Consider the following 26,949-nt stretch of genomic DNA (forward strand, 5'->3'; position numbering starts at 1 on the left):
TTCGGTTGTCCTTATTTTTGGTTTCAAGTCGATGGCAACCCTGCTTATAGTTCTGGGAAAGCCAGTTTGCACGCAAATCCCTAAACTAGAATCACTTTGTTAAATGCTTCTTTGACAAAGGCCTCTTAAAATGTGGTCGTGTTTGTGTCAGTAGGAATACAGTTGGCAAACCCTGGTATAAAGTCTCAGTTTAAAAACCAAATACAAAATACTGTATCTTAATGTTGGGGTTATGACTAAACGTTGTCTAATATTTACAGTCTTCGTTAAAGGTGGTTTTGATACAGCATTCATCTATGGGTGTAGTTTTTTTTTGTCTTTTTAGCAATTATATGTTTTATGCTCGTTTGCAATCAGCACTTTTTGTTGCAAGTACTGGACCAAACTTTTGGTCGGGCTGTGTTCTGGCTTAGGTTTAAATAAAACGGGCTTGCTTTTGGGCAGTGTTTCTAAAACCTTACGGTCCCGCCAAAAACTCAAATAAAACGTTTTTTTCTGCACCTTTATCTCATACAAATTCTTTTATACAGGCATATCGGGTGTCACATACGAAACATGTGTGGAGTTGATCGAATCTTACGAACCTTCAGAATCGCTGAAAGGAGTTCCAGCACTGGGAATAGACGGTTTTACCAAATACCTCATGTCTGACGAATGTGGCCTTCTCGACCCCACGCATTTGCAGGTTGGTTAATTTTTGTCGGTTTACTTTTATGCGCGGCACATATAGGATGTTGTATGTGAGTAATATGTAAATTACGCCATTGTGTTTATGAAACAACAGGTACGGCTTGTGCTGATGTATATTGTATATTGTTGACTACATTTGGATATTTGTCTTAGTACTATCTTCAATGTAAATTTGCGTTTTCACGGGATTTTTTTAATTTAAAACTTTATTTTACAACAAGATTTAAAGAGTCGGATTTTGGAGCCTATTTTATGTTTTAAGTTTTTTTTTTTTATACCCAAGAAGTATTTTATTTACAAAACAATGCGGAAACTTTTGTCTCTAAAACAAGAATGGAAAAATATTTGAAATTTCGAAGACTTTAATGGCGAATATAACGGCCCAAATAGACGTAAAAAGCGACATGCGTTTTGTTTAATCGTTGCAACAGATGCTCATGCCATTATCAGTGATATGACCCTCGTATTGGGGGGTTTTGGCAGGGCACCCTATAAAGTTAAGTTCTACAAACTTGACAAAAATAGACAAACTGAAATAAAACCAATCAAATGTATAAGGGTGTAATGGGTAGCTCTTAAGATCCACCCGTCACGGCTAACACATTTCATATGAACCGTTCCACAGGTTTGTCAAGACATGACCCAACCCCTTTCTCATTATTTCATCGCCTCGTCGCATAACACTTACCTCATGGAAGATCAAGTCAGTGGGCCCAGCAGCGTCGGTGCCTACGTCAGAGCGTTGCTAAGGTACGGTACAAAAACAATAGACCTGAAGTTTTGCATTGAGTATGATTCAAATGAGATTTCACCACATTTACGACATGATGCTTGCATCATTTATTACACAATAAATTGACGTCAAATACGGTTCTGTGCATGAAAATTTGCATTGGAGTGCATGTAAATAGGCCTAGTGTCTCTTTATGTGTCTGTTCTTATGTTTTGCAGCATAAACAAAAATAGATTTCTCTGAGTCAGATTCAAAACAATCGATAGCGTATTTATTCAAATGTCACGTGGCGAAAATCTCTGCAAAATAAATAACTCGATGTTACCATAACGCGGAAAAATGTCTACAAATAAGTTTTGGTTTTGGAAAATAGGACCTGATACAATTTGCTTTGTTGACATAGCGAAAAGGGTGCTCTATTATAGGTCCTCATTTATGAAATGTAACGTGGACAAATCTATATCACAACGTGCGTGAAGGCACCCATTCGTTTCTGCTTGTCAAAACCATCACGTTTTTAAATGTCGTAAAATATATGCTCTTAATTATAAAATTAGACAAAAATGTACATATGTTGTAAGTATGACAAAATGCATATGTGAACAACCTTTCCACATTACATACAACTTGCGAATATTTATTGGAAACCACCTTCCTAGTTTTACGTTGTTTGGACAATGAATGACCTAAGATTCCTACAATCCTTCTTGGTTTTGTACGGTTTCTATGTCAAACCGCGTATACCTTGCTTCAAAACAGGAAAAAGTAATGAATCATTGTTTAATGTAGGTGCTGTCGTTGTGTGGAGTTGGATTGTTGGGACGGAGCTAATGGAGAACCGGTTGTGTCACACGGACATACTCCCACTAATAAGTAAGTCTGTTACATTCATATTCCGCTGCTCTGTAGTGGACTAACCAAGACATGGATGACAAAAGGCAAAAAGGGCAAATACCTCCCGTCTTCATGAAAAAAGACTCCCAAAAAATCATTTTTGTAAGCGGGACTATTCTGTTCGTTTTTAAACAAAATCTACAATTTCAAATACGAGAAACAATTGGGATTTGCACAGCAGTGGTTAACATCACTTTACAAGTAGTTGCGACGACTCTGAAAAACAGCCTTATGCTTATGTTGGATTTTTTTAAGGTTAACTGTACGATACTCGCCAGAAATCATGTTATAAATAACAAATCGAACGTTTAATAAAACCACTTAAAAACACTTAGGAACACTATACACGGACTTGAAAAGCAGTTCCCTGTTATCGTCTGTGACGTCACTTCACACATCTGGCTTTTCCCTTTTTCTCTTAGTGCTTTATATACCGTGTTCTACAGCTTCAGTGTTTTTTTTAAGGTGTTTTGGGGGACCGAAACGGTCCCCCAAATTTCTCCAGCGGTTTCCCAAAATTTGGACTTGCAACTACAACTACATTTTTTGGTATTTAAATGAAACAATTGCGGTCTCTTAAAACTACTTAGCGGTCACCCAAACCAAACCTTAAAAAAAAACCTGTACAGCTTGATTGAAAACATGCACTGATGATGACAACAGAGATTGTCGAAACGTCTGAACGATGTATTCTTTATACACCACCACCTTGGCAGTAATGTTTATGATTAAACCACTTAAAAACAGTTGTTGAAAAATGAAAATGTATTTTACCCAAAAATGTGTATTTTAATTTGGGAATATCTTTTGTGTAGAATCCCTTTCCGACAAGTCGTTGAAGCTATTAAGGACAGCGGTTTCCGAAACTCGGTCTACCCTGTAATACTCAGCTTGGAAAATCACTGCAGCGAGAAACAGCAAGTGTTAATGGCAAGTGACCTTACCACCATCCTCGGCGACCAGATCTACACTGAGGTATATATAAGTGTATGTAAAGATTGTGCTATTGTTCCTGCAGTTTTGCATCGCTTGCAATCTTGTGTCAAAAGTTCTTCCTTGTGTTGAAATCAGGTTGGCAAAATTTCCATGCACTTTGTTGTGTGTACGTGTTTTAGCCCGGCCAAATAGCTTGCCTTTACTTATGTGATGATTTTCAAGTTATTGCCGTCTTTGTTAGGCCATGCTAGAAGAGGAGATAAGTCATATAACATTAATGGACAATGTGTCGACCTGAAAACGCAGCAAAATATGGCTATCAAGACAAAAACGGCTGCCAATCCTTTATTCTAGAGCGCCAATAGACTAAAATAGCTCTAGTCGTCTATCGTGAACTAGTCGGTGCAGCCAGGAACAATTATTTAAATGCGTGAACTGCTTATACATGTTATAACCTATTGTGTTAACAAACCAGCTCCAAAAACTTTGAAATACTATTTTCTATTTTGACGTATCAGTTCCTTATTCAAATAGAACCGCTTATGTAATGATATTTTGATTTGTCTTAAATCGACTTCACTCAAACGTAATAGATTTGTAAGATCTTTCAGTTTGCATAATCTTTGCAGAAAAAGACGGAAGAGGCTTCGTTCCTTTCACATCTTCCATCACCGGAGGATCTGAAGAACCGGTTCCTCATCCGAAGTCGGAAGTTGCCTCCGGATTGTGACAAAGATGTCGGTTACGTCATTGAGGACGACGAAGGTCAAGAGGTCGAGGACAAGGTGCTATAGATTAACATTCTAATTTTTTGTTCTCAATTATATTGATTTCCTACGAAATGACCTGATTACTACAACAGCAAAATAGTGATAATAAAAAACTAATGCTTCTGACTCAAAATCAGTAAAGACGAAATTGTTAAAAATCGAGAAATATATTTCGCCTATACAAGCATCGTCAGTATATATAAAACTGCAAAAAACAGAGATTAAATAATGGATAACAGATGTAAAAGCAAAATAACTGCTTCTTTAATATCACTTACTAAAACAGTTTGACTCAGTGATCGTGGATATTAACATGCCTGCTATTATACAGACAGATCTTGTGCATACATTTATATGCACAACAAGATAGTGTGTCTATTTTTAATGGAAATGTACAAAGCAAAAAACAAAAAACAAACATATTTTTTGGTTTGTACTTAAGACTAGGTTGGTGGATTTATACCTTTAACCCTTCCCCATTTGTAATGTGTACTAAAAAAGACGATTTTGCATTAAAGACGCTCTTTTGAGGCTAATTTACAAATCAACTAGTAATATTCGACACCAACACAAAATCAGTTATACACGAACGGGTAGTACAAATTATATTTCACACGTCAAATGAAAACCCCATTTCCCTTGAGTCAGATAAGAACTGACTATATTATTGACCGGACAGTAATGCACATGGGATGATGGTCATCCTAGGTCCAGCTGTTTTTAATGGACAATATAATCGAATGGTCAATTGGATATATCCGTTCCGCATAATACTCGGTAAAACTGTTTTGGTGATGGATTGAATGCGCACGTACCTACTGCTGGCTTAGTGTGAGGGTTTGGTTTTGATTTTCCAAAACCAGTAACCATGTTTATCATGCAACACATAAAAAACAGTATGCTTCCAAACTATTATTTGTAAAACTTTGTGCCCCAGTTGTAAGTTGGCTCAGGCTTTTCCGAGTCCGATATGGGATGAAGCTTCAATAAAAAGGACTTGATTCGGGCCTGACTTTCAACTTAAACCTATTCTGTGCTGCCATTTTGCCATCTTTTGTGACTAATTTGGGCTTTGTTTGTAAAACAAAAGGTTCGGAACAGGTTGATGTCCAGGGTAAGTTATTACGTCAAACGTATGTGACGTAACAGTAAATATGAAATATTGTAAACCTCGGTTAAGCCGGATTCGATTAATCCAGGTCTTCGCCTAATTCGAAAAAAACCTTGAGGTCCAAATGATTTTTAATGCGGTAAGCCTTGAACTAATCGACATCATCGTTAATCTTCGCCTAATCGGAACATCTTTTTAGTCCAACGGTTCAGGATTAACCAAGGTTTACTGTAGTTCGCATTCTGAAGCAATCGGTTTATTGAACTTGCCGATTTTTCGCAGATACCGAGTTCGCCGTTGGCTCAAGCGAATGGCAGTGGAGGATCACCTGCGTCACTCGTCGCAGATCGAAAGGACAAGGGACTTCCCCTCGTACGTCAACTCTCCGACCTCGTGTCAATTTGTTCGTGTGTGAGCTTTCTAGAAAACTTCGACACGCATCAACGCGTTTACGGGTGAGTTGAATTTGAACAAAAACATACCACGACCGTTTCCTAAAATGTATCAACCGGACAAATGCCGTAGGTGCGTGCAAGTATTAAGGCCAACCTACAAACTGTGCTTTACAACTAAAAACTGTTACACGGAACTAACAGGGTTGTAACCTTTCGAAACCGTACAAATTTACAAATCGGATGAGACCAAAATTATTTTTATCATCTATAAAAAATAGACCTTAATACTACATAAGGTATAAGTGGTTTGTTACAACACTTGCATGTCTATATAGGTGAAGCTAGTTTGTCTTTTTTTGCAATTATATATGTTTTATGTTCGTTTAGAATCAGGTCTTTTTGTTGTGAGAAATGGTCTAGGCTCAATGCTTCCTTAACAGAAAACCAGAGTTTCAGTTTGGGCAGGGTTGGGCCTAAAAAACGAGCTTCATTCGGGCCCACTACACACTTCGCCACATTTTTGTATCATAATTTCAATATCTTTGAGTCCTACTTTGAGCTTTTTGAGGAAAACAAATGGGGTTTGGGCCGAATTCTAGGCTTGTACTTATAGCTTATTTTTTTATGCTGCATATATATAAAAAAACTTTCCTTTAGATTTGAACGGGCAAAATTAAATTATATTCTAGACACCCAATATGTAAGCTTACTATGAACTATAGGTATAAAATTAAGCCGTGATTAAAAAAAGGTCTTAACCATTTAAGACAAACCCTTATTTCTGGAGCATATCTTTACCAGTTAACGTCGTTATTGGTCCCTTTACATGCAAATAGCCTTATATCGAGTGATCACATACATTCAACTTTGAAAACCTCGCCAGCAATTTCATTAACTTTCAATCAGCCTGTACGCCGGGGAAATAAATTCCGCTGCCACGACAGGCGATAGGAGCGCTCACTAATTCTCCGTGCGTCAGTAGTGGTAGCGCTACAACAGCGGTTTATAGCTCTAATTGATTTTGTAGACAGGCACTGCTATTTCCATGTCTTGACTGTGGTGGCTTTTTCTTTACATGCCAATATATGGTAAAGGGATTTTACGTATGAGTTAACAGGCTTTTTAAACTGCAAAGTGAAAATTGGGATATAATCAAAGCATCTGAAGTTTTGTGCTTTGTTTATCATTACTAGAAATGTATTAGTTCCAATAAACAAGATATATATTGTGTTGCGTGCCATGTAAAGGAGCCGTATTGCTTTGTTTTTAAAGTTGGCTGTAGCCAAACTGCTACGAGGAACGGTAGTACACGGCACTTATGTTCAGGATAATAATAAAAACTGGGTTGTTTTTGAAAAACCGATTTACGTGTCAACGATATATGCTTGTAAACTATATTCCTATATTGTAATGCCGTTATAAAAAGCTTTACAGAAATGGATGATTGCAGATTGTATTGTAATTTGTGACTATCTTGCAGTTTATTGTTTTAATTGTTTCAAACTTGTGGCACACTGACAAACTGTGTCCTATCTCTACGCACTTTGCAGATACTAATCAAGTTGTTTAAAGAAACGTATTAAATTAAGTAATTTTGATTTTGGTGAAAAATAAGATAATTCGCTTAAATCGTTTAATTTTCTTTTTGTCATTGCGCATTATGGCACTACAAAAAAGTGTATTTCGCATCTTAAAATTATGAACCTAATAACATCTTTGGATCATCTAGTGACCAACTGTACAAGTCATTGTAGGGACGTATTCTGGCTTACTAAACATTACGCCGTCTTTGCACAGATGCTGTCATACGTGTTCGTTGAATGAACAAATCGCTGCACGAATGGTCGATCTTAATCCGGATCAGTTTGTGATGCACAACAAAAAGTGAGTTTACTTTGATGCCTAGTCTTTTGTTTCAATTGTTTGATTTCAGTAATAAAAGCTTTCCTAACAGTTTCGTGCCGTATAGTTGCACTACACACGTAATAGGCTTGTTTAAGTATAAAGTTACACTAATAGGTGTTGTAACGATGTAGCTCTTTGCATACCCTATATCTTAGTAAAATCGAGTAATTACTATGGAACAAATTCTGCATGTACGGTAAACCTCGGTTAATCCGGACCCGGCGAAGATCCAGAATAATCGAATCCGATTAACCGAGCTTTGCTGTACTTTGTTTGTTGAAATCATTTACTTAAACAATCTTAAAGTGTAAATTTACTTATTAGGGTTGTTAGAAAATGTCTAAACCCTTTTAATCCCTAGTCTTTTTTGCAAAAAAATCAAACAAAGAATGAAAGACAACTATTGACTGTTGTGTGTTTAACGTTAACCGAAGTTTTTACAGCTGTGTCAACACCCAAAACCCTTGTGTATTGTAGGTTCCTAACGCGAGTGTATCCAAGTGGTATGAGGTACGATTCCAGCAACTTTAATCCTCAAGATTACTGGAACTGCGGAGTGCAAATTGCAGCACTTAACTATCAGACTCCTGGTAAGCTGCCTTTTGCTAAAAAAACGCTTTGGTTTTCTTGGTTATTGGATTAACTCATGAGGTAGTGATTCCCAACCTGTGGATCGCGGACTTCTTTGTGCAGTAGCTCCAGGGGTCCGAGCAGACACAAAAAATAATCAGGTTTTAAAATAGCGATTTGAATAAATTTTACGTAGTTTTTATAATTTTACACAAGGGGCCCGGTGCTACAAAATTCCGTCCCGGTTGGGAACAACTGTCCTAGGGTGTAGGTGAGATAGCTGTAAGTGGTCCATAAAGACAGAACTTTAAGCAAGTTTCTAAACAGAGCTTGGGGTAAACTTTACGCAAGGGTCCGTAACCTAAAAAAATTCTGGTGCTACGATAAGTTGGGAGCCACTGATGTAAAAGAAAAATTTGGAAACTATACTGCTATTGCTGTATGTGCCTGTGGCCAACCCAATAGAATTACAGAGACTGGGCTGAAAACATACTTTGGTTGCACTGATATTCACTAAGAAAAGCATGTAGCTTGTTTGTAGGTCATTGAATAATTTAAATCAACCTGAGTTTAAACAAACCATGCAAAAGGTGCCAATTGGAACCAGGTTCGGTCTTGGAAGCATTTCTTCACTACAAAGTGTTAAATTGAAAAGTACAACGTCGGCCTTAACTAGTTTATGACTAATTTACTTGATGATATATTTGCATGTATGTAATAAAGAATGATTCCTTCTGAATGCCATAGTAGCCATATACTATGAGAATCTTACCGGCTGTCTATGCTTAATCACTTGGAACTATTAGTCTTTTTTAATGTAAGGTACCTGTGCGTATTAACGCCCACTTATAAGGTATTTCCTACAATTAAAAACTATGTGAATGAGCGAACAATATAATTTGAAATCGCATGAGACCAGAAACTATTTTCTCATACATAAGCAAATACAGTGGGACTTAAAACCTTTAGGTACCTTACATGAAAATGTATATGAAGTGAGACATACTGCCTTGAAGTCACATATGGTCTTTGCGTTTAGGTTTAATGATGGACATTAACGACGGGCGGTTTTCAATGAACGGAAGCTGTGGATATGTCTTGAAACCCAGCGTGATGCGTGAACCAGTAAGTGAAATATCACGAAAGTGAAAACTTATGTTAGTTCTTCAGCGAACCTTGTAAGTAACTTATCATTTGTGTCCTACTCTATATTATCAGTACTTCAATCTCGGTGAATTTAGATTTAATCACAGTAGCTCGACTACCACCACATGTTTCAAGAATTGCACTTTAATGAAAGTCTTGTTTTGGCAGATGGCATATTACAGTACTCAGCATAACGAAGCCATACCTGGTGTTGCATCGAAAACGCTGCATCTGCGAATTATCAGCGGACAAAACTTCCCAAAACCCCGCGGTGGAGGTAATTAAAACCTGGGTCAATTTTTGAGAATGGATAATAGTTTTACAAGAGACTGCATGTATGAAAATAATTGGGAAATGTATATTTTGCCTAAATGGCATCTCTAGTTACTGTAAAGGCACAGGGTGAAATTTCAATAAAGTAGGGGAAACACAAAAAAGCTGAAACAAGTGTTTTCTATATGTTTTCTTTTGCACTTCATAAAAAGTAATTTCCCAATAGCACAATGAAGACCTAAACACTAACCTTATGTTTGAAACGCAACGGTGGTTTAAATAAGAAAGCACATGCCCACCTCTTTGAAAGCCAGTTTTTAGTAACTGAAGTGACTTTCGATTTCTGCAGGCGCAAAAGGTCACGTGATCGACCCGTACGTGCTTATCGAGCTCTTCGGCGTTCCGACCGACTGCGCAGAGCACCGGACCAGAACGGCCCCGAACAACAGCGGAGAATCACCGGTTTTCGACGAGTCCTTCGAATTTCGTCTCACTTTGCCCTCGCTCGCCCTCGTGCGGTTTGTTGTTCTCGATGATGAATTTATCGGAGACGAATTCATCGGTAAGAGTAAAATCATGATGGCTACGATCTACACCGTTAATGATGTCTAGTTCAGAGCTGTGTGACTAACAAATAACCATTTCGTTACTTATAATAGAGATAAATTTTCTGGAAATCATAATATGTGGGAGACACCTAAAATACAAATTTGTTTCCTCTTTTTGATTTGTTTGAGTACAAAAAACTGCGATTGTTACCTGGTTTTACATGGATATGGTTCCTTATAAACAATCTCGTTGTACAGGTTTTCAAATCGCAAAATGAAGGCATCGCAGGAGCCCCTAATAAAACAATTTTAAAATACATCATAATGAGAAGAATAAAACTAAAGAAACGGCTGCTTTTTGAAACATACAAAAGCGCTGAAGCCAAAACTGACCACTATAAACATTCTCAAATATACTTAAACTATAACCATATTATAACGATGTTAAAATAACCAGGGACATTTTGACTGTTTAAACGTTTACTATTTTGTAAAGGTCAGTACACAATTCCATTCGATTGCATGCGACCCGGGTACCGCCATCTCCGACTTCGTTCAATATTCGACGAGCCCTTAGAAGACGCCACCTTATTTATCCACGTTGCAGTGACAGATTCCGAAGCCGTTGCCATTAGCAGCGGAGGCTCCGTTATGACGTCACAGACCAACGCGTCAGGGACGCTAAAGAAGCGAAGCAGTTATAAGAAACTCAAAAAGACGAGATCACGCAAGGACATAGATTACTTAACAATGCGAGACTGTGCTCTCCCGGTTTTAGACGAACTGTTTCGTAAGGCTGATGGCCCGCTTCGGCATGCCACTGCACTACGAGAATCCCAACGCTGGTCCTTATCGTATTTACGTGAAGCCTGTGGCGCGAGCCCAGTAGCATCGGTAAAGCAATGTATTCGCTGCCTTTCACATCGACTCAAGGCGGATTCAATGACTGCCGACGGCTCCAGCTCCCGACACAAGCGATCATGGTCGGCTTTGTCGGCCGATGTTGAGCCTCAAGCCCCCGGCGAGAGCGATGTAACCGACCCACGACGTCGCACTATATCGGGCGATGCCGCCGGTGCACGCTTGCGCCGTCAAGCGTCCGAAACCTCCCAGTCATCCAGCGATTCTTCGTTCGCTCATCCTCCTGTGGTATTATTACGCCAGGACCGTAGGTTGTTGCTTGAGCTTCATCCACCTTATAGCAATAGTGAATATTGGCGAAAAGCTAGTCTGGCTTTGGACGCATATGTCTCGGACACACTGGCTGTATTGGACAATGCGCCAGGGTGTTGCAAATCCTTGGATGGTTTCTGCCATTCGATGGAAGTCTTTTACGAGGTAAGAAACATACATTCGCAACTTTTTACAAATAATTAAAGATCAGGATAGCCACAAATGCTGCAAAATATTTATGTAGTGATTAGCAAATACATTGTTTTCGCTGACAATTGAAGTGTACCATGAAAAATTTGCTGGGACATTTTTAAAAGCTTCTAGACACTTTCGAATTTGATTTATATATATATAAGTTTCTTGTGATGCTTTCAAATTAGGCACAAGATATTTGATTTACTTTTAGGTGTCTTTTACTTAGTGACCCTATTAGGTTGTTGTAAACACACAAAGATTTTTTTAAAATAAACTACGTTTGACAAAGTGTTTTATCCTAATGTACAATTAAAATAAAATCTACCAGTTAAAATTGTAAACATTCTTCACTAGACCTATATTTATTTTACTCTTTTTCAATAGGACATTCCTAAGTTGCTGGGTGGTAATATTCCAAGTAATGACAGCGACCCTTCGAGTGGGGTAGTAAACGGCGGCAACGGTGCACCGGTGTCCAAAAAAACCGGAAAATCGGCAGCAAAAAAGAAGCTGTCCAATGTAGGCGATTCTGACCAAAAACGAACACAGGTTGTTGAGGAAAACCTGAGGTGGAACCACAGTGTTGTGAAAGGCCAAGCCGATCTTTTGCGCAGTTGTCAAGACGACGCTTCGCGTTCACTGAACGATATCTGGGAGGCGGGCATGCTCTGTTCCATGGCGTCTGAAAAACTTAAACCCTCACAAAGCGAGACCTCGAAGAACAGCAACGGCCTCGAAGTCGGCGAAGGGAATAATCGAAACGGAAACAACAACGCCACGAGCCCGGGAGCGCCGCAAGTGGCAAAGTACAACGGGGCGAAGAGCCTTTTCGGCGTTGCAAAGCACTCTATGCCTCCATTTGCACGCGTTCGATCTACATCGTCGCCAAAGTTCCGTAAACACGACCGCACACCCCCAGACGACGGCCCGTACCCCGTCACACCTTTGTGACGTCACTAAGCGGTCATGACGTCACCGGTTTGCGCAGGCGGTGCTTGTGGGGTTATGAGGGCATGTAGGTGCAATCACAGTTGGAACTTTCAGGGGCGCGACATAAGCTCAATGTGTGGTTCAATGCATTCAGATCGGCTGTGTCTTCGTGTTTTAACTGATAAAGCCATTGGATCTCAAGCCTAGGTGCATAAGAGTTTTAATTTTCAGACTTTGAAGTAATTGAATAGCGCTGGGTGTTTGGTTACGGTTTTTGTACTTCTTCTTCACTGATTAAAACTAATTCTAGAAAAGGCACGTAACTGTTTTGCAGACGAATAACAACATGATATTTCAATATCCAACCTAAAACGCACTTGTTAATATTGTTCTGTAATTTTTGTGCCAGTACGTCAGTCAGCAAGGTCTAATAATTTAATCATAAGCCATTAACACGAGCAGCATATAAAAATGTTTAATTGCACACCGTTCGTTTTTTTACGGTAAAACCTGACATATTCGCTCGATATTGTAAATATAATACCACCCATCCCTTTTGATGATTTTTTCCTGAATGTTCAACTCGAACTATTTATACGTGAATCAGCTTTTTTCATAAAAAAAATACTTAACAGCACTAGTTTAATTGCTTTGCGCTGGTTAAAAAGTGTTTCTTTATTGGCCAATTATGTTTTATTTCCCCTTATTTTTGCTTATGGGAACTTCAATGAGTTTTTTTACATTACATTATCGTTAACTGCCTGGTGGTTATTCGAAGGACCGACCGTGCGGCCAAATATCAAACATTTATGCGCACTTCGCAGTATACGATTGCTTTGCTTGTTTTTGTCGCCCTGTCGTCTGCACTTGTGTCAGTAAGTTACTGCTAAGGATGCGCTAGCCCGGTTTATACACGAAAAAGGCGCGTCTTAAGCATATTTTCGCTTTATTTACAGCTATACAGCGACCAAAAACCCATTAAAACTGATCAACTATTTCCTTTGACCTCGTTTTTGAGGTTTCTTTTGAATCGTTGTGTGCATTATCGTGATTGATCAGTAGTTTTTATTCTTGCGCTATTGTTGTTTTTCCCGATGCATTTTTTGTCACTTTTGCGCCGATATTTTCTTTTTCTTTCCATGTTCTCTCTATTTTTCGCAGTTCCTAATTAATCCAAGGTAAATATAAAACGAAGTCTATAGCGACTCCCAGTCGTTGCTTGTTGTGGTTGATTGTTTAATCGTCAGGCAAGTTGTGACGGATAGGCTAGTTCAGAGTTTGCTGCCAAATATATAGCTACCTATTTTACACTATTGTTGCCTTGGATGATTTGTTTAAGTCATTAGCCATGTTCGGGTGGAAGGCAATGCAACAAACGGAACGGCATTAAATCAGCATCTTTTAGACTAGACGGCATGTTTAGCTGGGAACAAATTGCTCATTAAGACAGCAACTTTCGTGCAAACAGCTGCCCTAACCGTTGTTTAAAGCCAGGTAATAAAGCAGTATTACAGAACAATTTACGACGATTAATGTACATTTAAACATAAAAACAAACAAAAACGGTTTGCTTGTGATGAAAACAAAGGTTTCGCAGATTAGGGAATTTTTATAAAAGCCCCAGTTTATGATTTCTATTGCCGCTGTAACGTGCGTTTTGTGCAAGAACAGTTGTAGCAAATAGGCTTTTTTTCGTGCTTTTAGCGCAATTGTACCACGAATTAATGTCGGCAGGTAACGAACTTCGGCGGCGCGTGTTGGCAGCTTTCAAAGATCTACACAAAGCTCGTCTTCAAGTCTTTCGTGGCGACGAACGAGCCCTCAAAGCCGGTCGAATTGAAATCAATCAGAACTTTCGTAAGAACAAACAAGTTACCGATCCAAAAGCTATCGAGGAACTTATCACCGTGGCTGTAGATTCGGCGTCAATTTTGCGTAAACACGTGATACAGTTAGAGGAAATCGGTGATAAAAAGTACAGGGCTAATATTACTAAAGACACATACAAGATAGACAACGTTCAATTTCAGGATGTCCCTGAGCCTGAGCTGTTAAAACACAAACGAAGAAAATCTAAAAGGTGCTCTGATTCTGACAGTGACAAAAAACCTTAAGAACTTACCAGGAATATTAACTGTCGTGTGATGAAGCAAAAAAGAAAATCTTTTAGTTCTGGACAAGGCCAACTTACTGGATTGCCAAGGCAACTGAAAGACAATGTTGCTGATGTGCATAATTTTGTGGCTAAATGGAACAAACTAAACTCAAAAGGCTTCACACAGTTAACCAATGTGTGTGACATAAAAATCTCACTGTTGTCAAACAATGAAACCAACAGCTTTGCTCCTCAGTATTCAAGCTCATTGGAAGAGGCTTGTGACCTTTTATGTGAAACTTACAAAGAATTGGAAAAAGTTTGCACCAAATTAACAAATGTATCTTTAAAGTTTGCCAAACTGACTAAACTTGATGGAGCTGAAAGACCATTTGTTTCTTGGGGTGCAACCGACTTTGCAAGTCGTTCTCAAGAAATTTGTGACATGCTGCAAAAGGAGCTTAAAGTCAAGAAATGCATTGTTGAAAATGTAGCACATGTTGACCACCATGTCAATGTTAAAGATGTGAATGAGTTTAACAAGCAATGCAGGGATTATTTAATGTTTTATTCTTCATGTTGGCTACATCAACCATATATCAATGAAGGCAAATTGGGCATGTTAATTCATGAAATGCTAATGGAATCTGGACATGCATAAATGAACAGTTTATTTCTGTATTGTGTTTCACTTCACCAAATATGTCTATTCACTTGAAATATTTGATTTTTGTATGTTTTAATTTGCAGATATATATAATGTTGTTAAGTCTTAATGTACAAACAGTCTGGTATGTGAAATGCCCGATTCCATTTAGTGCAATCGCATATGGGAAGTTGTTTAAGGAAAATGCTGAATCCGTTGTAACTGCAGGAGAGGATGGCATTGTTCGAATTTTCGCCGTACCAGAAAAGACATCACATTTAAAAACATTACAGGTAAGAGAAATAGTGCTTTGTTTTTTTTGAAGTTTTTTTAAGGTCTGGAACACTAATCACAGATCTGTTAAAAAAATGAATATAGTGGCCCAAATACATGTTGCAAGGGTTTCAGCAAATGCTAATGTCATCAGATTGTTATGTTTGTTTTATACTTTGAAGGGGTTATGCAGATAAATCTTGTTCAATTGAAACAAACATTTCATATTGGCTTTTTCCACTTACCTACATGGCAGATTGTAAACCCTAATCATATGTATTGTAACAAGACAAAAACTGGTTAATTGCATAAAAAAACTTTTAATGGTACTGTACTTTTAAAATCGAATTCTTTAACATCAAGACATAGGAATACAATGAATTTGCCATATTTATTTCTCTGTTTTTGCTAGCCCTAATGAGTTACTCTGAAAATGTAGTGCCTGTGGGTACAGAACAACTTACTGGGACTGTTGGACCAATATTGTACAGTATACATATACATATCCCAGTAGTATTAATAAAGTTACATGTATGTAAAGATGAAAAGATCTTTGGAAACAAAATGTGGCCCAGCACTTCATGTAGTTTTAAAAGATGTTACACGACTTTCCCCATGTGATATGCTTGTTGCTGACACAAGAGGCTCTGTTGTGCTTTTCTGTGATGGTCAAATTCTAAATCGTAAAGGGTCAGTCAGTGGAAAATCATCACAAATCACTGCAGTTGAAATTCAAGAAACATCAAGTAAGCTAGCCTACACTTTTAAGATTATACTTATATTTGGAAGAAGAACAAGGTCTTATTATATAGTATACACACATGCTGTGGTTAGATAGTATTTTGCTAAAAAATTAAAGGACACATTTTAATTGTAAGAAAATTTTAACCTCCCTATAACACAATGTGTGCCATATTTTATTTTTACTGTTTAACGTCAACAATGTTTGTGTTTATTTTAGTGGGACATGTAAATGTGATCATTGGTCGAGACGATGGTGAAATACTTTGCTTTAACACTTTTTCACAACTGTGGAGGATTCGACTTGATGACTGCATAAAAGAGGTGACATTTAGTGTTAGCTATGGTATCCTTAAATGGTGCAATATGTCCATTTACAATTTATTGCTTGGACCTATTGCCATTTTCTGGTTCTAGTCGTATTATTTCATTGGTGTTTTTGTTTTGACATGCTATACAGTACTTATCTCCAAACTGAAAAAAAACGGAAGCGCCCCATGTTTTTACCACTTTAAACACATTCAAAATAGCTTTTACCACTAAATTGACTAAAGTAGTTTTCTATTGTTTCTTTAGAAAGTACAAGGCTGTGTTTCTGTTACTTGTATTTTGACAACTTCAATCATCACACAGTCTTCATGTGGTGTAGGCAGTGACCATATCCTTGTGGCTGACACTCAAGGCTATGTTTATATCATTGTTGGCAACCAAGTAAAAAAAGTCCTTACTGCCCCTTCAGTTGTGAAAACAGTAAGTAGAAAATTGATACATCTTGACACAGTTTTACAGTTGTCATTTCTGATTTGTGTTTGGTAGATGGTTTCTGGACAGTTTCTTCAAACTGAAGACTCCTCGCCAAATCAACAGTCGTAAGTTTTATGTAAAAAATATGTTTTTTTTTATTGGTGTAAATATGCAACAATCACAAATGGAATAGTTAGTTTTCTTTAGTTGGCAAAATTTATGTGCTATCTGAGATTCTGATCACCCCAATAAACAAGTTTAGCCCACACTGAGCCAGTGCTAAGCCCAAGCAAAGTCTGTACCGAACCCGGGTAGCCTAAAGGAGATTAAATTTTAGTATTATTTTAAATACGAACCCTCACCCCAACCCCAATAGCCCTAATTGTGTGCATTTTTCAGTTCTTTTTTGGTATCAACAGTTGTTTGCAAATTGTTGCAATTATTTACTTTTTTCAAAGAAGTTTTGAAATACTACCTGGCAGCTGGGTATGCACTAATTTATGTGCATTGTGACTATGTAAAAAACATTGCATCCAAATAGACAAACCTGCTGCGTGAATGGAAAAAAAAAACTCTATTTTAAGGTTAACACAAATTGCTCTGGGCTGTGAAAATGGATCCATATGGTTGTGTGTGGATTTTTCAATTGACTTATCCTCGCCCTATGCTGAAATTGGTTACCCCATCAGTGAACTTCGTTCTGTACCAGCAAAGGGAAATTATACACAGGGCACAACATCTGCCGACTCAATTGTGGATTTGCTAATTTGTGCAGGACATTTTCCATCGTTACTTGTTTTACAGCATGGAAAGGTAAATTGATGTTTAATTGTCAGCAACACTTAAAACTGACAAAGCTATTGTTGGCTTGAACAAGTGCTAGCATTTAGGTATGCAATTTACAGTAAAAACCAGGCCAAGCTTCTATGCGAAGATTTTAATGTGAAAATGGTTTTAACCCAAACCTTAAAATGAATCCTTTTTAGATAATTGCACCTCAATTTGACCACCTGTATATGTTTCAAATTGATTTAATGTTGCCATAATTGTAAGCTAGCTTTTGCAAACTTTTTTGTCGCTGACTTGGTTTTGTCCTGGATAAGTATGTCAAGCAGTAGGGATGGGCTAAATCAGAACTCAAGTACAGTGCAGTGAAAGATGAAAAACCACCTACTTCTGGGGTCTGTACAGCTAAATACACTGCTGGTGACATAAGGGGGCTTCAAAAACTACAAAATTAGTGAGAAATTGGAAATGCTTGTGACGTCACAATGCAGCAAGCATCAACATGAGATGCTTGGTGCTCGACCAAACATAACCACTGCAGTTTTGGCCCATCCCTATTGACCAGAGTATAGTCATTTATGATGCAAGTAGCAAATTTATTATGTTTTTGTGACACCCAATATCCTTTATAAGCAAAAATCTCAGTCAAAAAATATTTGCCAGCTTGCTCAAGAGTAACTGTCACTTTTAGTTACATTGCTATTAATTTGATTTTTTACTCAGCACAAATTACATATTTTGCAGGTCATGCATACACACAACTTACCCAGTTGGCCAGTAACAATTTGTGGACTTGCAGATTACATGTCAAAGAAAGATGCTGTAAATAGTGATGCAAAAACGAAACTATTGGTTGGTTGTCGAGATTCATCACTGCATCTCATATCAATCACATGACAACACAATGCTGTACTGAAAGCTCTTTCATTATGTCACAGAACCATGGAAACAAAATCTGTGGTGCATCAGTTAGTATTGAAGACAATTGTCAAAGAACATCAAGGCAGTGGCCAATGGCCCTAAGCTTGTTTTAGGCCAGGGGTCACCAAACTTTTTTCACAGCGGGCAAGTTAAAATTATAAAAAACTGGCGAGGGCCCCATCGGTCACAAATCCTGACGAGCGCCGTTCCAAACGTTTTTGCAGGACCAACAAGAGCACAATCTGATTTAGTCGCATAGTGAAAATTATGGAATTACCTCTACTAGCAAAACTCTTATTTCATCACAATTAACAATTGAAAGGCGTTTGTTCACACACAATAACAAAGGCATCGACATTTATAGTACTATCTGTAGTGCAACAAACAGCCTTTGGATCATTTTATGCGACCTGTAAAACTAGTTAAATTAGTCCTACATGTTGTTGCATCAATACTTTTGCTGTAAATTATCTTTCAACAGTTAACTCAAGGTTTAGTTTTTCGCAGGATATGTATAAGATATATACTAAGACCAAATACTCTTGTGTGGGCCGGATGAAATGACGTCGAGGGCCGTAGTTTGGTAACCCCTGTTTTAGGCCATTAAAAACAGCAAACCTTACTTTTTTGAGTAGGTATATACAGGTTTTTTTTAAGGTTTGGTTGACCGCTAAGTAGTTTTAAGAGACCGCAAGTGTTTCATTTAAATACCAAAAAATAGCCATATTTGCTTATTTGGGAAACCGCTGGAGAAATTTGACGGTCCCCCAAAACACCTTAAAAAAACACTGGGTATATACATCAAGCATATGGACTTTAAGGAAGTGACATAAAAATTGATAGCTAACATTTTGATGTGATATATTTCTTTCATAATTTCCATTTTATCTACACATATATAATACAGCCTGTGGACTACCCAATGAGAACCACTGCATTAATTTTTTTGGTTATAGATGGGACAGTTTTAGCAATATCACAAAATTTGTAATCAACTTATCTAAAGTTATATAGAAGGCATATTTACCAGTAGCTTAGTTTCTTAGGATGTGGACATGTGTTGTGTTACTGCTGGGTTATATTTCAGCACATTAAATAATGCATGTGAGCCAATGTCCAGCTAAAGGATCAAGTTGTAATTTATCCAGTTACCGCTCTGCCTTTCTAAACCTCTTTTCCCAAAGTTGCACAATTAAACTGCTATAAAATTTTATAACAATGAAAATACGATCCAAAAGTGATGCTTTACTTTTAGGTTTAGCAGGTACATCATGCTGTAATCTTTGGTCTTTTGGGCGCTTATAGTAGAAAAGTTATCTTTGTCTCATTATGTGTCAGAATTGTTTTTCAAGATTGTGAGTAGACCTACATACGGTATTGCTGGACATGAAATTTATGTTCCTGACTAGTACTTACCAAAACTGGTACAGTGACATGTTCTATTATGTGAAAAAGAACCTGGAACGATTTACATTCATAACGAAACAGACACTACCTACAGATGAACGACATAGAAAAAACATCAGTTGCACCATATTTGAGCATTGCAACAAGCATAAAAGAATGGTTTTAGTCCGCAGTTAACAAGAAAAATAATACAGTTGTTCCTGCATTTAAAGTTTTGAAACACTTTTTTTACCTAAAATGATTTCAGTGTATAACAACAACAAAAAGCGTAAAACAAAAAACCCTGAAAATACCTAACTTGGTACAAAGGTAAGGAAGATATTTTGTTTTTGGTAAAACCTTATTTAAAGAACCATTGTGGATAAGCACAGAATAATGGTGTTCCATTTTTGTTGGGTATGGGGTATGCTTTGAAGTGCAGAGGCTTAGAGTGTAAATATTACTTTTTGACAAATGTTACATGCAGCAAAGTTGGAACGAACTTAAAAAATAAAAATATATGGCACACATGAAAGCATGCAAAACAAGATCATACTGCACATTTACGAACCTTGAGGTGGCCTTTAAAAAATATACAAGGCGCTGAAATGCTACTACAGTCTAGCTTCAAGAAATCTTGTAACTGATTTTGCAACTAGCAGCAAGTATGAAAAAGAAACAAAAGCACACATGTGGAAATAAAAATCAAGGCAAAATTGAATCTGTACATTATGTTTAAAGGCAAAAATAAACAACAAATGGAACATGCTTACACTTTACAGACTCAACATGGGCCACAATTATACATAACGGCAAGAAAAAATACAACAACAATTGAGGCATGTTTGGAAAAAGATAAAAAAAACTCCAATGTTGAATTCAGAAACAAAGATTTTTGATGCAGTAAAACGATGTGCAACATTTTTGAATGAATGAAGTTTTTTTACAAGGCAAATGCTGTAAAACAGGGGTGCACAACCTTTTTGCTAAGACGGCCGCATTGCGGATCCTTATTTCACCCACGGCCGCCAATTACCTGCTTGTTTTGTTTTTAAATTGAATATGTGAAAATAGGGCTTGTCCCACATACAAAAACCATCTAATGGCGTCCAAAAAGGCCGGATAATTTTTGAAACATGATCCACAGATTGAGCTAAACAGTCTGATGACCCGTCTGAGCTATTTATGACGTCACAATCTATATTGTGACACAAGAGGTGACTGTTTATTTGCATTGTTTGCACACAATAGGCGTATATAAAGTGTAATGTACAGGGTTACCACGCTGGTAATATTCTTTACAGTCTTACAAAATCTAATTAGAGCAGTTTCAAAGTCAAAATATTTAGCAAAAGAGTTGTTTTTACGTCACGGCCGCCAGTACATATATTTTAATAAACATGTTCACGGCCGCACAAAATCGTCAACTCGGCTGCATGCGGCCGTACGGCCGCAGGTTGTGCACCCCTGCTGTAAAACATGGAACAGAACTGTGTGAAATTTGAACTTCTGTACTATACAGCTTAAAAAATGAGGTATCATGTTTTTTGGATATACAATTTTGTAGGGATCGGGAATTAGAGCTAATATAGCAACCCATATGGCCCTGGAAACCACTAATCAAGTATGTAAAGGTTGAGCTAACCAGAAGTCAATAGTCAGTACCCAAGTAATTGCTACTGGACATAGCCGTTTTTTATACAACCATTAAACACATTATTCCTGTGTTTTGTTAAGATAATTCAAACTCTTTAAGACCAATGTAATTTACAGTCCCTACAAGCTTGTGAAACAAAGATTTTCAGGTATGTTGGAGGTATTACATCAAACAGTGTGTTACACTGACTGTTCATGTACAAACATAAAGCACTGGAAGGGTACAACAGAATATAAAAGTTATAAATCACAATTATTGAAATATACCTGCACACCAATTTAACAACATTTGTATGATGCCTTACCAACAACAATCAAACAAAACAAGATGAATTAAATTCAATAGAAAACTGTGGTCTTTGACAGGTAACAAGTATGGGAGCTCCTGAGACAACTTAATGAAAAGGGAAGGGATGATTGCCCTAATACCATTATCGGTTTGACAAGAATTAGCACACATGAATTAAGGCTTCTGCCCAACAAACCAATGCATACTTTGGTGAGTATGAACCAAGAAAAACAAAGAAGGAATCAGCCCCTTGACAACAAAATAAAAAAAGTATTTGTCAGTGACAGAAACCTAGGAACTTGTAACAAAAACAAAATGTTCACAACAATACATATGATGTAGTGAGCACCTGGAAGTAACAAAAATAAAGAAAAGTCTCATCATGTGTTTGCTGTAATAAATTGCAAAATCCCACTTTCCTGCAGTTGTCTGGTAACAACTTCTTCCCAACCGCTGTTTGCCTGAAAAATTAGAAATCGATAAAATAAAGTTAATTTCCCAATCTTGGTAGTTTGTGGACTACACTGGTTTATATTTCTCAAGGATTCTTTTGTAAAAATACAGTTTTGGAATAGTAGTAGTATAATGGCAGTATATTATAATTTCCAATGCTGTCTGAACAACATAGTGTTTACACAGGCTATATAAGAAATGACAAGTTGTTGAACAGTAACATTTTAAAACTGACAATGGGGCAACACCAATGTTACTTTTTATGCATTGCTTGATGACTGCTATTTGACATATTTTTGCATTTACCTGTGGTGAGGCTGGGGAGGGGTGTAATATTCTTTCTACCCTTATACTGGCAGAGGAGTCGTCACCTGATGATCGCAGCACATGCAACGCCCTGTAAGGATGAAAATCAGTTAAAACCACAAATATCCTTGCCATTTTACTCAAACGTTTGTAACATAAACACTCAATATAAAATCATAGCATTACCGTCAATAAATTTGTAATTTAAATTTTAAAAAGTGAACTGATAGACAACTGACCTTTCTGCAGCATACTTTCCTACAGCGACAATGATTTGCACACGTAGGACTCGTATGCATTCAAGCAATGCATTATCACACACTTCTTCTAATGCTCTTCTGTCGTACGCTGGAAGAGCTGCTGGAATCACATTTTTTCCTGTTCACAACATAGCTTTTAAACCTCTGTCCGATTTATTTAGCAAAGTATAACCAGGCTTACCTGTTTTGGTGATAAACACCAATGGACAGTAGTTGTGTACAAAACAGTTTTGGAAAAATTGCTCAGGTGTTCCACAAATTTTGGCCATAAACCCCCAAAATCTGGCACCACTGACTTCACTCCTAAAATTTCAAAACATTTTGCTACAAGTTTCGTGCAAAGGAACAACATGCCATTATTCAACAATTTGTGAAACAGAAACATGTTGATTTTTAGATCAATATGAGCCAGTATGAAAATCCTGTGTTTCATGCACAGTTTTACATGCAGAGCCAAGCCTGTGGGTAATGAGCAATGAGCATTGCTATGTTCAAAGCTTGCTTTGGGATTAGTTACCAGCTCAAGTATATATGTTTAGTTTTTAAATCATCCTGTGTGCTTAATACAAAAATGCACTTTTAGTACATCTCTAAAATTACAATTCTTACCTGGTGCATTCAAGTCCATGAATGGGTCGCTTTGGATGCTCATGCTCTGGAGAGTGTACTTGTCCACTAATTTTTAGCCATTCACGAACATAACGAGTGTCACCGAATGGAACCTGCATACCAAATTTATTGCACTGCAATGTATTGAACACTAACATAACTTTTTGTATCACTATCCTTACCCCATTTTGTGCCATTCCAAATGGTCCTGGGTTCATTCCAAGGAATAGTATAGTTTTAGTACCGCAGTATTTGCTAACATAATGTGCATGTGGATCTGAGGCATATTCCAGTGGATTGTAAACATATGAAACACGATCACAATATGTGAGCAACTGCAAAAAATAAGCAATTGTATGAGCAACAATGTCTTCACAATATTATCATGCAGCTTAAACCTTTAATTTAGCACACAGTTTTGCTTCAATCCATAGAAAAGCTAAAACAAGTTGGGAGTTGAAATTGGCTTCACTGTATTCTGCAGATGAAACTTGTTCTTGATGAGCATCTAGCTCTTGGTGTTGGTTGATAATTGCGGTCTCCTGACTGGAGTAAGATGACGCACTGTCGTTGCTTGGTATCATTTGGTCGAGTGGTTCACATTTAGTCTAAAAAATATTTTATGATTCGTTCAATATGCACATATTTAGTATTTTGATCAAAATTGATAATATTCTTTCTTTAAATTTTGGTGTATAATTTTGTTTGGCAATGTTTCTTGTTGCAGATATTTTTTGAGGCATTTTTTTATAATTTAAGTTGATTTGTAAATTCTCCTTGTTGAATACTTTAAAAAAGGCATTGACATTTTAATCTGTTTTTATTTTTGGCAATTTTTTTTCATTTTAAATTGTTTTGTAAATTTTCCTTGTTGAATACTTTAAAAAGGGCACTGAAATTTTAATCTGTCAGAAGTGTGCTGACGGGAAGGCCTGAAAAATCAATAGCTGGACAGCTCTGGACGCAGATGTGGACAAACCGAATTAAATATTCATGAAGATTTCTATGTCACACAGGAACCTACTGCCAAAGTGTCGTGTGTCAGTAATGCACCATGCTCTGCTCCTGACATATAAGATCTGACATTATTTTGTGCTGCGGCAAGCATGTCGAAATCAGCTTGGGAGGCTGTCAATTGTTGATGACCAACAGCAGCTTGTATGTTTTGATTCCCTGAATTGGTGTTGTTGTTGTACAAGATGTGTGACGATGCTCCAGGCATGATTACGCCACCATGTGACTAAAACAATAAAACACAGAAAATTTAAATAAGAAAATTTACAGACTAATTGATCTGACACTATAATTTGTTCAGCCACATACTAAATCATTTTGTTTACAGCTTCACATGACATGACATGAGCAGAAAATTTCCAATTTCAATGACAAATACAACTTGTACAAAAATTTAATTTTAATTCCAAGCAATAAAAACTTATTTAGTTACCGGAACAAAATATTTGCTACTTTGTCTGCAAATCACCAAACATTTGGTGCAACAATATTATAAATGGGTTGACTTGTATTAGTAATATCTAATTATATTAGTAATATCTAAAAATAGCAATTGGGTTTATTAGGATTTTCTATTTTCTAATTTTTTCCTAAAATATGGTGAGCATAATATTGAGTAATAAGGGATGTTGCTATTACAACAAAAAAATCCACAAATGCATGAGTGGTGTCTGAGGGTCATACTTTTTAATTCTTCATTAAAACAAATACAGTTGCAGCCATAGGCGCCGACTTTAAATTTTTCCCAGGTATGCCATATATATGACGTCGTCATGAAAACCAAATTCATTTCCTGTCGCCTAATATAATGAGACTACATTAAAGCTTGTATTATATAAGTGTACACACCATAGTTCCACTGCCAGGCCCTTCTGCTAGTGTTGCAATTCAACGCATGTTTGTGCGCGGTAGCATTACAAAAAAATGGGACCCACTTGCCAAAATTACGGGGAGGCGGAACAATAATGATAAAAAAGATTTTGATCAGACGTCACCTTACGTCGCCAATTACCATAGTGTATAACATTTATCTTCTCTGTAATAACTATTACAAAAATGCTTTGTTTTCATGCAACAAAGCCCACACACTTCATTACAAAAATCGTTTTATACGTTATAAAGTCGTTTGTTTCGTTTACAACATGTCGCCTATTTAACGCAGTGAAACATATGTGACACAATATTAACTTTAAAGTTTAGTGTACTTCAAACGATGTCCTAAACTGAAAGAAGCTTTTGACAAGCTAACACGTTAATTTTTGTAAGTACCAACTTTTGTGACGTAACAATAAGAGTTGTTGTTTTTTTGGTTAAAACAAGACAGTCGTTGTCCTTGCGTTAAAGGCAGAACAAAGGTTGGACTGTATTCTTAAAATTTAGTTCACAAACGCTAAACTTTGTTATCAAGTGGTTGTTAACATATAACCCAAGACAGCGGCATTCCCACTTCTCCTGTAAGCGAGCGCCAACACCTTCGTTTTATTTTTTTACCACCGTTTAATGTTCAAATTCCAATGCTTCTTGAAGACGTTACAATTGTAATGAATGTGAATAATTCATGGGTTGTGAAACAATAACCGCGATGGGAAATTAATTGTTTACGGTACTTATTGGTTCGTATCAGAATAATTTCCACAAAGCACATAACGCATGACTAACGTTAGTCCAATTCTCGGGTATGCGGCATACCCGAGGTTTTCGTCCGGGTATGCCTGGTGTACCCGTGTTCGGCGCCTATGGTTGCAGCCAACCTACAACATTTAGCAAAAGTTGTGTCATAATCTTTGCTTTTATTTAAATTATACATATATTTCCTAAATACTCGAAATAGAGTGGTATGCGATATATTTTTTTAACATAAGTGGAATGTGAACACAACAAAGCCTCAGTGAATGCATGGTGAATGGGGGAGTTGCAATTGACCAGAATCCGCCGTATTCAGTTTCATCCAAGCTATTGAAAAGGGATTTAAGGTACCACTAATTTTTACCTGTTTTTCTTTCCATTGCTGTGCATCAAAGTATTCCTGTGCAATTCCAGCTGCCAACACAGCTTGTTTACCAACTACTGCTGCAGCCGGAGCCACTCCACCAGCTGCTGCTGCTTGGGCTAAGTGTGAAAAAGATGTAAAATCAAAACCTCCAGTCCCAGCAATTGGAGATAAGCCTGTGTCTGTGTGTTGTAACTGTTGCTGTTGTTGTCTTTGTTTTAGCAGTGCTTCATGGAAGTAAGCATCCATGTTGGCAGCGCTATAGTTGATTCCCTATAATGGCTCAAAACTATTGACACCAATGGACACTGACAGATTGAAAGAAAATGTTTTTGTATTATCTTTGATGCATCTACAAAACAGAGAAAAATGTAAGTGGGATTGTTGGTGGTTTATGTTCTATTGGTATGCAAACTTATTTAAAAAAACACGAAATAGTCTATGAATAATGTTAAATTTGGAGGAGCTACATTGGTCAGTCATAATAACGCAGTTTTGGCAATATCTCAGA

At 37.3% G+C, this 26,949-nt stretch overlaps 5 protein-coding genes across 6 annotated transcripts in view; 4 read left to right on the forward strand and 1 right to left on the reverse strand.

The window, feature by feature from the left end:
- The window catches only part of LOC145217425 (inactive phospholipase C-like protein 1), a 47,078-nt gene extending 33,595 nt beyond the window's left edge, over positions 1–13,483 (forward strand). For both annotated transcript variants that reach the window (XM_080084685.1, XM_080084684.1), the window contains 13 exons: positions 531–685; positions 1,316–1,440; positions 2,213–2,296; positions 3,133–3,292; positions 3,883–4,038; positions 5,417–5,589; positions 7,327–7,413; positions 7,912–8,024; positions 9,044–9,129; positions 9,319–9,427; positions 9,773–9,985; positions 10,468–11,309; positions 11,724–13,483. In XM_080084685.1, coding sequence (XP_079940811.1) covers positions 531–685; positions 1,316–1,440; positions 2,213–2,296; positions 3,133–3,292; positions 3,883–4,038; positions 5,417–5,589; positions 7,327–7,413; positions 7,912–8,024; positions 9,044–9,129; positions 9,319–9,427; positions 9,773–9,985; positions 10,468–11,309; positions 11,724–12,290 — 2,870 coding nt within the window. In that variant the 3' untranslated portion in view covers positions 12,291–13,483. The remainder of the gene's footprint in view (positions 1–530; positions 686–1,315; positions 1,441–2,212; positions 2,297–3,132; positions 3,293–3,882; positions 4,039–5,416; positions 5,590–7,326; positions 7,414–7,911; positions 8,025–9,043; positions 9,130–9,318; positions 9,428–9,772; positions 9,986–10,467; positions 11,310–11,723) is intronic.
- Positions 13,484–13,786: 303 nt separating this feature from the next.
- Positions 13,787–14,383, forward strand: LOC145217434 (complex III assembly factor LYRM7-like). The gene has a single exon (XM_080084697.1). It carries the CDS (start codon positions 13,994–13,996, stop codon positions 14,381–14,383), a length of 390 nt encoding a protein of 129 aa, XP_079940823.1. The 5' UTR covers positions 13,787–13,993.
- Positions 14,384–14,413: 30 nt separating this feature from the next.
- On the forward strand, positions 14,414–15,115 carry LOC145217433 (cyclin-dependent kinase 2-interacting protein-like). Its single transcript, XM_080084696.1, has one exon. The coding sequence runs from the start codon at positions 14,414–14,416 to the stop codon at positions 15,023–15,025; it is 612 nt and encodes a 203-aa protein (XP_079940822.1). The 3' UTR covers positions 15,026–15,115.
- LOC145217432 (uncharacterized) lies at positions 15,067–19,170 on the forward strand. Its single transcript, XM_080084695.1, has 7 exons — positions 15,067–15,303; positions 15,825–16,029; positions 16,245–16,348; positions 16,601–16,774; positions 16,841–16,893; positions 17,353–17,581; positions 18,299–19,170. The coding sequence occupies exons 1-7, from the start codon at positions 15,067–15,069 to the stop codon at positions 18,449–18,451; spliced, it is 1,155 nt and encodes a 384-aa protein (XP_079940821.1). The 3' UTR covers positions 18,452–19,170.
- Positions 19,171–19,900: 730 nt separating this feature from the next.
- LOC145217429 (single-strand selective monofunctional uracil DNA glycosylase-like) lies at positions 19,901–26,826 on the reverse strand. Its single transcript, XM_080084693.1, has 9 exons — positions 26,439–26,826; positions 24,459–24,674; positions 23,833–24,042; positions 23,617–23,769; positions 23,435–23,547; positions 23,007–23,128; positions 22,805–22,943; positions 22,566–22,656; positions 19,901–22,267 (listed from the first exon to the last, which is right to left on the reverse strand). The coding sequence occupies exons 1-9, from the start codon at positions 26,685–26,687 to the stop codon at positions 22,187–22,189; spliced, it is 1,374 nt and encodes a 457-aa protein (XP_079940819.1). The 5' UTR covers positions 26,688–26,826; the 3' UTR covers positions 19,901–22,186.
- Positions 26,827–26,949: the final 123 nt, after the last annotated feature.

Source organism: Phallusia mammillata, chromosome 3, assembly GCF_965637545.1.
Source record: "Phallusia mammillata chromosome 3, kaPhaMamm4.hap1.1, whole genome shotgun sequence".
NCBI classification, from domain to species: domain Eukaryota; kingdom Metazoa; phylum Chordata; class Ascidiacea; order Phlebobranchia; family Ascidiidae; genus Phallusia; species Phallusia mammillata.